We start from the raw sequence: 10,341 nt of genomic DNA, 5'->3' as shown, positions 1-10,341 counted from the left end.
AGGCAGATTTCTGAGTTCGAGGCCAGCCTGGTCTACAGAGTTCCAGGACAGCCAGGGCTACACAGAGAAACCCTGCCTCGAAAAACCAAAAAAAAAAAAAAAAAAGATTTTGGATGTCTTCCTGCCTCTGCCTTTAAACCAGTGCTGGGCTTAAAGGTGTGTGCTACCTCTGCTCAGTGTATATAAGCATAAAGAAGCTCTTCATAGTTCTTGAAGCACAATAAATACCATTTCTACTAACTATATCAGTTATTTATTATTATATATACTTACCTTGTACCGCAAGTGTGAAATCTCTTCAGTAGAAAGGAGTTTCTCTTTGAATTTTTGTTAGATTTATTTGTGTGTGTGTGTGCGTGTGCGTGTGTGTGTGTGTTGGAGTGTGCATGCACACAGTAGCACACATGTGGAGGTCTAGGAACACCTTTGGGAGTCTGTTCTCTTTTACCTTTTGTGGGGTCTAGGGATCAAACACCAGTCATCTTGGTGACATGTACCCTTACCTGCTGAGCCATCTTGCTGGCCCACTGTTTGTTTGTTTTGGGAGATAGGGTCTCATTGCAAATCAAGTAACACGTAATTTGTGGCCTGTAACAGTTCTCATCTTCCTGTTAAGAAGTAAGTGTACAGCTGGGCGGTGGTGGCTCACGCCTGTAATCCTAGCACTTGGGAGGCAGAGGCAGGCGGATTTCTGAGTTGGAGGCCAACCTGGTCTACAAAGTGAGTTCCAGGACAGCCAGGGCTATACAGAGAAAAAAACCTGTCTCAAAAAAAAAAAAAAAAAAAAAAAAAAGTAAGTGTACATGGGTAATTACAAACTAGAAAATACAGTCATTTGTGATAATAGAGAACTTTCTACCTGTGCACAATAGCAAATACCTATAAATTGCAGCATTTGTGAGGGAACTGTTCAAGTTTGAATGTATCACTTGCTTTTCTTTTCTTTCTTTCTTCTTTTTTTTTAATGTCACTCTTTATCTTAAAAAGTAAAGGGAATCCTGGGGTTAAGTACACAGAGCACCTAAGTCCTTCGGGTAGTTTAGTGTCAGCTCTACAAAGTAAGCTTTGGCTTCCTGGCACCATGAGGCTCAATCTTCCAGAAGTCTTCTCTAAGTCTTCCAGAAGGTAGGTGAGGAGGATGAAGCAGCCCTTCCTCCTCAGTCACAGTTACAGGGTCGCCTTGGGCTGGACAGGAGACGGCAGATGACAGCCAGACAATATTATCCAGGGGCTATTTACAAGGGGACTTTCCTTGTGATCATTTCATAAACGGTACTTCTGGAATCTCTCCCTTGGCCTTGAGATGAGTGAAGGCCTGAGCAGATCTGGTGTAGTCCCAGTTATTGTCTTGAAGGCATCTATAGTCCTGGCTCCCCTGGAATGCTCAGGCTCACTAGAATCACTTGCTTTTCAGTACAGTGGAGAAACTACAGTTCATGATTTTGAATTTGACTCCCTCCCGTGATAGCAAAAAATATGTAGCCCAGGTAGGTATTTCAGGAGGAGTGATTAACAAGACCTAATGGTAGTGTTTGCAGGTAATGTGGATAGGCTGACATTAATAACATGCTTTGTGTAATGTCATCCAGGTATGGTAGGGAGCACACACTTGTGTCTTGGCACTCACAAAGCAGAAGCAGGGGTGTCTGTGGGGGTGGGGTAGTGGAAGGACAACGTAAAGGCCAGCCTATGCTGCATGGGGAGATTGTCTCAAAAAACAGCCTATAAATAAATGAGCGAACCAAACAGTGTCAAACATTGAGGTATTTGTGAAGAAATACTGTTGTCGTGGTAGTTCTAGAAACTGATACTTGTTCTTAAAATAATTTTTTTTTTCTTCCAAGACAGGGTTTCTCTGTGTAGCCTGGCTGTCCTGGAACTTGCTCTGTAGGCCAGGCTGGCATTGAACTTAAGAGATCCACCTTCCTCTGCCCTGAATGCGTAAAGACTGAGGTTTTTTTTTTTTTTTTTTTTTTTTTAAATATAAACTTAGAATGTTCACAATGATGTTTTGAGTACATAGTAAATCATGTGATGCCAAGGTTAAAGATGAAAGGGACCTTAGTATCTGTTTCTTAGTGATACCCAGTCTTTTTAGAGCCAAACCACTATTTTAATTTTTTTGTTACTCAACTTTTAAAAAATTGACTTTTCCTCCTAAAAAGGAATCCAGAACACTGGCCGAAATTGCAAAAGCAGAGTTGGATGGCACCATACTGAAGAGCAGACCTCTCCGAATTCGCTTTGCTACACATGGAGCAGCCCTAACGGTCAAGAACCTTTCTCCGGTTGTTTCCAATGAGCTTCTAGAGCAAGCATTTTCCCAGTTTGGCCCAGTAGAGAAAGCTGTTGTGGTTGTGGATGATCGAGGTAGAGCCACAGGAAAAGGTTTTGTAGAATTTGCAGCGAAACCTCCTGCACGAAAAGCTCTGGAGAGATGTGGTGATGGGGCATTCTTGCTAACAACGTAAGTTTTAACTCTCTTGTCCTCTGTCCAGTTAAATATGGACTTGTGTTGGGAATTGTTTTTTCTTTGTGTGTGTGTGTGTGTGTGTGTGCTTGTTTGTTTGTTTTTATTTTATTAATTATTTTTTGGCTTTTTTTTTTTTTTTGAGATGAGATCTCATAGCTCTTCTTGGCTCTGAGCTCACTATAGAGACAGGTTGGTCTCAAACTCAGAGAAACTATCTGCCTCTGGCTAGTGAGCACAGAGATTAAAGGTGCATGTTCTACTAGGCCTGGCTTTTTTTTTTTTTTTTTTTTTTTTTTTTNAATTTATTTATTATATGTAAGAACACTGTAGCTGTCTTCAGACACTCCAGAAGAGGGCATCAGATCTTGTTAGGGATGGTTATGAAACACCATGTGGTTGCTGGGATTTGAACTCCGGACCTTCGGAAGAGCAGTCGGGTGCTCTTACCCACCGAGCCATCTCACCAGCCCCTGGCTTTTTTATTTTAAAGACAGTTTTTTGTTTTTGAAATCTAGGCTGCAGTTGTTGACTTTGAACTTGCAGCAGTCTTTCTGCCTTAGCCTCCCGAGTGCTGGGTTTACACGTAAGTGTGTGTGTGCAATTACGTGTGGTTTGTTCTGGAATACTATTTGTCCATGTTTGCATAGGATAAGTAGATATTGAATACTCATTTTCTTGTGTGTGCTATTCACTAGAAGTCATATAGAGTAATCCTAAGAAATTGTAGCTTTCTTGGGGTATAATTTTCTTATATCAAAACCCATTTTGTCTTAAATGTAGAACTCAATGAATTTTTTTTTGGGGGGGGGTATTGAGTCTTATCTTTATCGTCCAGGTTGGCCTGGAACCTTCCTACTGTGTGGCAAACCTTGAGATATAATCCTCCTAAAAGTGTGTAGTGCCTAGCTGGCTCAATGAAGTATGTTGTTGTTTTGAGACATAGTCTTGCTGTGTAGAGCAGGTTGGCTTCAAATTTTATGTAGCTGAGGATGACTTTGAACTCATTCTGATGTATGTGTATTTGTATCATTACAGATGTGTGCTATCATACTCAGCTTTGGAATAAGTTGCTGATTGTTTAACTTCAGGACCTGTCAGACTGTTTTACAAAGTGGTTATATCACTTCTGAGTCCCACCAGCAATGAACGGCAGGCTTTAGTTGGTTTTTTTTTTTCCTTTTGAGACAGGGTTTCTCTGTGTATCCCTGGCTGTCCTGGAACTTACCCTGTAGACCAGGCTGGCCTCGAACTCAGAAATCCGCCTGCCTCTGCCTCCCATATGCTGGGATTAAAGGCTTGCATCACCACTGTTCGACAGCTTTAGTTGTTCTATAGTTGTTTTATAGTCCTACCAGCTTCTGTTTCTGGACTTAAGTATGTGGACAAATTTCATTGCAGGCTAAATTAGATTTTTTTGTAATGAGAAAGGTTGAACTTTTTTTTTTTTTTTTGGTGTTCTTTTGACCAGTTATATCAAATACATATAATCATGAAGTATCTGAAATTTTTTGGCCAATTTTTTTTTTTTAATTTGCCTTCATGAATTATATAATCTTGGTTCGTGCCAGTATTGCAAATATTTCTTTTGTTTGTGGTTTGCATTTTTGTTTTCTTTTGATATAGGGTTTCACTATGTAGTCTCTGTAGACCAGGTTAGCCTTGCATTCGCAGAGATCCACTCCCCTCTGCCTCCCAAGTAGTGGGATTAAAGATTCAGGCCACCACACCACGTCCAGCTTGTTGCTTGTGCTTTGAGAAGTGTGGGCAGTGCATGTCATGAAATCCAGGGCATTGTATTTGGTAGACAGGCTCTCTACTTGAGCTACATCAGCCCTGTGGCATACTTTATTTTCTTTTTAAATTACTAATTTTTATTTTTTAATTATACATATACGTATACATATATGTTGGTATGTGTGCACATGACTTCAGTTTCTCTTGGAGGCTAGAGTTGTCAGGCATTAGATAAATTCTCCTCAGCCTGGAGTTTTAGGCAGTTGTGAACTGGAAATATGGGTGCTAGAAGCTGAACTTGTCTCTTCTGCAAAGCCATGATGTACTCTTAACCACACTAGAACAATGGTTCTCAACCTGTGGGCGTGTGTATGTCATATATGAGATATTTACATTACAGTTCATAACAGTATCAAAATTAGATAGGAGTAGTAACAAAATAATTTTATGCTTGGGGGTCACAATAATATGAGGAACTGAATTAAAGGATCGTGGCTTTAGGAAGGTTGAGAGCCTCTGCTTTAGAGCTACATTTTAATATATTTTTTTATTATTTTGTGTATATGAGTACACCATTGCTCTCTTCAGACACACTAGAGCTAGAGGAGGACATCAGATCCCATTACAGATGGTTGTGAGCCACCATGTGGTTGCTGGGAATTGAACTCAGGACCTCTGGAAGAGCAATCAGTGCTCTTAACTGCCATCTCTCTAGCCCACATTTTAATTTTTTTAATAGTGATTTTTAGAGAACAGCAGTAGCTGGAGTTACTGGTGCTTCTGAACACCTGATGTGGGTGCTGGGACTTGAACTAGGGTCCTCTGGAAGAGCAGCATTGCACTTACTGCTGAGTCCTGTCTACCCTCAGGGACCTAGAGACATTTCACTTACTGGTCACCTGCTGCTGACAGGTGAGGGGCATAAAAGCACTGCCCACCCTAATCCCCCATTCCCTACTTGTCCTACTCAGTCCCTTGCCTGTGTTCTCCTCTCTCTCTCTCTCTCTCTCTCTCTCTCTCCCTCTCTCTCCCTCTCCCTCTCCCTCTCTCTCCCTCTCTCCCCCTCCCCTATCTCCCTTCTCCCCCTCCCTCCCTCCATCACTCCTTCCCTTCCTCTCTGCCCGCTTCCTTTTTCTCTCTTAGTCTTCTTTTTCTGTCTGCCTCTCTTTCCCATGCTCACACTCTAAGGTGGCCTTTTGCTATCCCCTTCTTCCTCAAGTAAACCTCCTGCACTAGATCTCTTTGTTGTGTGGCTTCATTTCTTAGCAGCACAACTTGGCACAGGCCTGCAAAGATACCCTATCGTTCGCTGCTTTGTCCTCGCCTGATGACTTAGAGAATATCTCTCAAGTTGCTAAATAATGCATTAGGTGGGAAAATGGGGTAGGAGACATCTTTCAAAGTAGAACCTTCAGGGTTTTTTTTTTTTTTTTTTTTTTGTTTTTTGTTTTAGTGTTTGTCTATGTGAATATCATCAAGGGCCAGAGACAAATGTTGGTTGTCGTCTTCTAGAGTGGGTCACCTTGTTTTTGAGACCTGAGATCCACTGATATGATTAGCTATGCTTGCTGGTCAGTGAGCTCCAGGTATATGTCTGTCTCTCTCTGCCTTTCCAACTCTGGAATTACAGTACCTGCCCTACTTGCCTTTTTAATGGATGCTGGGGATTGAGCTCAAATCCTCATATTTAAGTTACAAAAACCAGGTGAGATAATGGACAGAGGAAGTTTCCATGGGCGTGGTAGGCAGGGTGAGACCACAGACCAAGGGTAAGATGGAAGAGCCCCTTAAGTACATTATACCTCAGATCCCTCTTCTTTTATAATGTCATGTGATAAAAATGGCTTGTGAGTGACTGATCTTGACCCTTTTTTTATTCCCGCGAATATTCAGGGACAACACAACGGAAGAGTTAGGGGGAAATTGGAAATTTTGTATTTGTCAGGTTCTGTTACAGGAGGCAGTCCTTCCCTGCCTCCTGATTAAAGCATTCTTTACCACACCTGGCTAGAAATCAGTTTTGGAAGAAATAATGTTCAATTTTTTCCTTCTCTTCTCCATTCTTCCTTTAAATTATTTAATTTTATGTATATGTATATGTATATTTGTCTGCATATACTCTGTACCACATGCATGCTTACTGTTGCTGGAGCCAGAAAAGGGGGTTGGATCCTCTGTTGTGAGCTGCCATGTGTGTGTTAGGAATTGAACCTGGATCTTTTGGAAGAACACCAGTGCTCTTAAGTCCTGAGTCCAGCCCCACCCTCTACTCTTTTTTTTTTTTTTTTTGGAATGGGTTCTTCTGCAGCCTATTTGGCATGTAATTTCAGATGACTTGTAACTTAGGTTTCTCCTGCTTCTGATTCCTAAGTTCTGAGATTATAGGCACTGCCATGTTCAGTTTTACTCAGTTTTGGGGTATAATATGTATAATAGGCAAGTACTCTTGTCAGCTGAGTACTTATATTTAACTTATTTTGTTTTTTTTTCCTCTAGTTAGGGTTGCAACTCAGATGTTAGCGGCTTGACTTGTGTTTCTTCAAGTACCACTCTTCTGAAAGCATATTATTTGCATTATGATGAGCAGATAGTAGAGAATTTTAATATTATATCATCTATTCTTCTTACTTGACTCTTCTCATGAACTCTCTCCCTTCCACTTTACTTAAGACCATAGTAATAGAACGGTTTCTAGGCATATCTATATATACCCATTCCTAATTTCTCAGACCCTAATTTGTTCCTTGAGTGTCCTGTGGCTATCATCCACCACCATGCCTGATTTAGGTCTCATTTTAGGCTTTCTCATTCATTTTGTTTGTCTTATTTGAGACAAGCACATGGCCTTTTGTAGCCCTTATTGGCCTAGAATACTCTCTGTAGTTCAAGGATCACAGGACATGAACTCTCATGTCCTTCTTGCCCCCTGGACCTCACAAGAATAATATGTGCTTGCACCACCACCACATTCTCCTTGCCCCCCCTCCCCCCTTTTTTCCCTTCTCCCCCTTGCTCCAGCCCACAGGTTTTTATTTGTTTCTCATTACGGGTGGTTGAGAGGCACCATCTGGTTGCTGAGATTTAAACTCATGACCTCTGGAAGAGCAGTCAGTGCTCTTAACTGCTGAGCCATCTCACCAGCCTTTTTTTTTTTTTTTTTTTTTTTTGTTGAACAGAAAGAACATGGATTTATTAAGGAAGATGGAGAACTCTTGAAAGTGTGAGGGAGGATTACCTGTAATAAAATTTTTTAAAAAAAATTAGAAAAGGGGGGCTGGAGAGATAGCTCAGTGTTTAAGAGCATTGTTTACTCTTCCAGAAGTCCTGAGTTCAATTCCCAGCAACCACATATCTCACAACCATCTGTAATGAGATCTGATGCCCTCCTCTGGCATGTAGACATACATGTACATAGAACATGTATATTAAATAAGTAAATAAATCCTTAAAAAAGTTTAAAAAATATTATGTGGGTGTTTTGTGTGCATGCATGTCTATATATCATGTGTGTGCAGTGCCTGCAGAGACAGCAGGTATTGGATCCTCTGGAAGTGGAGTTCATGATTTTTGCCATATTTGGGTTCTGGGTATTGAGCCTGGGTCCTTGGAAGAGTAGCCAGTGCTCTTAACCACTGAGCCAGTTCTCTAGCTTCTGTTGGAGAATTTTTAACGAAAGATGATTGAACAATGTTGGTAGATCGAAGAAGACTGAGAAATAGGCAAATCTGAGTGTTTGAAGTGGTAGAATTGAGATATGAAGCCATATACATAACAATCTGGATCAGATAACTCCTTCGTGTATGCTGGGGGTTGAACCCATAATCTCCTGCCCTGCTGTTACTTGAGACAGCTCTCACTTTGCACACAGATCAGGAACTATACATTTATACATAATGTGTACTAGAATGTCAGATGTAAGCTATTGTTTGGTTTCAGTTGCTGCAGAAAAATAAACTGACCGAAAGCAACTTGGAGAAAAGGTTTATAGTTGTGGCCAATTATAAAGAGAAGCCAGGAAAGGAAATTAAGACAGGAACCTGGAGATGAGAACTGAAGCAGAGACTGTGGAGGAGTACTGCTTACTTGCTATCAGAGTTGGTTCATTGTGTTTCTTGATACATCCCAGGACCACCTGTCCAGAGGTTTTGCCACCCACAGTGGGGTAAGCCTTACACACCAGTCAAGAAAATAGGCTTGCCCATAGACTAGTTGATGACATTTTCATAGTTGAGATTCTGTAATAGTTACTTTTTTGTTGGTGTGATAAACCACTTATGACCAATGCAACTTAGGAAAGGGTGAATGTATTTGGCCATACAGTTCCAGAGAGAGCCGTCAGTTCTATGATGGTGGAGTGAGAAAGGCATGGCTGTTTGAGCAAGAAGCTTACATCTTGAACTGCAAGCACAAAGAAGAGAGCAAACTGGGAACTGTGGGAGTTGTTGAAACTGAAAGCTCTCCATAACCTACTTCTAACCTATACTTCCTAAGATTACTAAAACTGTGCTACTAGCTAATTCAAATGCCCAAAACTGTGGGGAGCTTTTCTCATTTAAACTACTACAGATTCTTTCTTAGATGGCTCTAGCTTGTCTCAAGTAAACAAAATGACCAACATAGCAACCATGCCTACCTATTTTGACAAAGATCTTAACAATTAATTAGCTAATTTTGTGTCAGGGTCTCATTAAATAGCTCTGGCTATCATAGAACTTGCTCTGTAGAGCAGGCTGGCCTCAAACTCAGATCCTCCTGCCTCTTCTTCTGCAATACTGGATTATAGGTGTGGGCCACCACGCCTTGCATAATTTTCATCTGTGAATATGCGTGATACTTAGACATTTTCCTTAACTAACATTTTTGACATTTTTATTATAAACATTTTTATTATAAAAACTTACAAAGGATGTTAATTGTAGTCATGACATTAATTTTATTAATGCCTTTATACTTTTGTCTAGAACACCTCGTCCAGTCATTGTAGAACCCATGGAGCAGTTTGATGATGAAGATGGTTTGCCAGAGAAGCTAATGCAGAAAACTCAACAGTACCATAAGTAAGACTTCATTAATAAAGATATTCTAGATATATATTGTCTTGGGTATATTATATTTTTTATATATGAATATTAGAATATAATCTGGTTGGTGAGCGGTTTGGTCTATATAATGTTATTTTTATTGAAAGAACTATTTAATTTTGTGTGTGTGTGTGTGTGTGTGTGTGTATAAAACTACATGTGTGCAGGAGCCTACAGATGTCAGAAGAGGCACTGCAATTCCTGGAGTTACAGATGGTTGTGAAGTGATTAATGAGAGCCAAACCTAGGTCCTCTATAAGACTAGTAGTTGTTCTTAACTGCTGAGCCATCTTTCCAGCCACATTATTTCCTCTTTTTACACATGAGTAAAGCACGCTAATTTTACTTAGGAAAGCTTCTTTCTTTGCTTGTTTACTTCATTTCCCTTCCTCCTTCCCTCTCTCCCTTTTTCCTTTCTTTCTCTTTCTTTCTTTCTTTCTTTCTTTCTTTCTTTCTTTCTTTCTTTCTTTCTTTCTTTCTTTCTTTCTTTCTTCATCTTTCTTTTTTTTTAAAGATTTATTTATTTATTTATTATATGTAAGTACACTGTAGCTGTCTTCAGACACTCCAGAAGAGGGCGTCAGATCTCATTACAGATGGTTGAGAGCCACCATGTGGTTGCTGGGATTTGAACTCAGGCCCTCTGGAAGAGCAGTCAGTGCTCTTAACCTCTGAGCCATCTCTCCAGCCCTCGTCTTTCTTTTTAAACACAGTCTCGCTGTGTAGTTATGGCTGGCCTGGAATTTGCATGTGGGTATGTGTATGAGTACACATACCAGTGGAGATGCCAGAGATGGAGTGGAGACTGTTGATGAGCTGCCCAACATGGGTGTTAGGAACTGACTCTAGTCCTCTAGAAGAACATCAGTGCTTTTAAGTGCTTGGCTCGCTCTCTCTCTCTTTCTCTCTCTCTTTCTCTCTCTCTTTCTCTCTCTCTTTCTCTCTCTCTTTCTCTCTCTCTCTCTCTCTCTCTCTCTCTCTCTCTTGTTTTGCTCTTTAGTCTGGGTTTCACTGTGTGGCCCTAGATGGCTGGAACTTACTCTATAGACCAAC

General features: G+C 40.6%; 1 protein-coding gene across 3 annotated transcripts in view; it reads left to right on the top strand.

The window, feature by feature from the left end:
• Window positions 1-10,341, top strand: part of Pspc1 (paraspeckle component 1) — an 88,964-nt gene that overhangs the window by 7,010 nt on the left and 71,613 nt on the right. For all 3 annotated transcript variants that reach the window (XR_003844372.1, XR_003844371.1, XM_029541362.1), the window contains exons 2-3: window positions 2,166-2,467; window positions 9,169-9,264. Coding sequence is in view for 1 of the 3 variants with exons in the window: in XM_029541362.1 (XP_029397222.1) it covers window positions 2,166-2,467; window positions 9,169-9,264 (398 nt within the window). In the remaining 2 variants the exon portion in view is untranslated. The remainder of the gene's footprint in view (window positions 1-2,165; window positions 2,468-9,168; window positions 9,265-10,341) is intronic.

Source organism: Mus pahari, chromosome 8 (genome assembly GCF_900095145.1).
Source record: "Mus pahari chromosome 8, PAHARI_EIJ_v1.1, whole genome shotgun sequence".
Lineage (NCBI taxonomy): Eukaryota > Metazoa > Chordata > Mammalia > Rodentia > Muridae > Mus > Mus pahari.
This window is presented reverse-complemented; position numbering and strand designations above follow the sequence as displayed.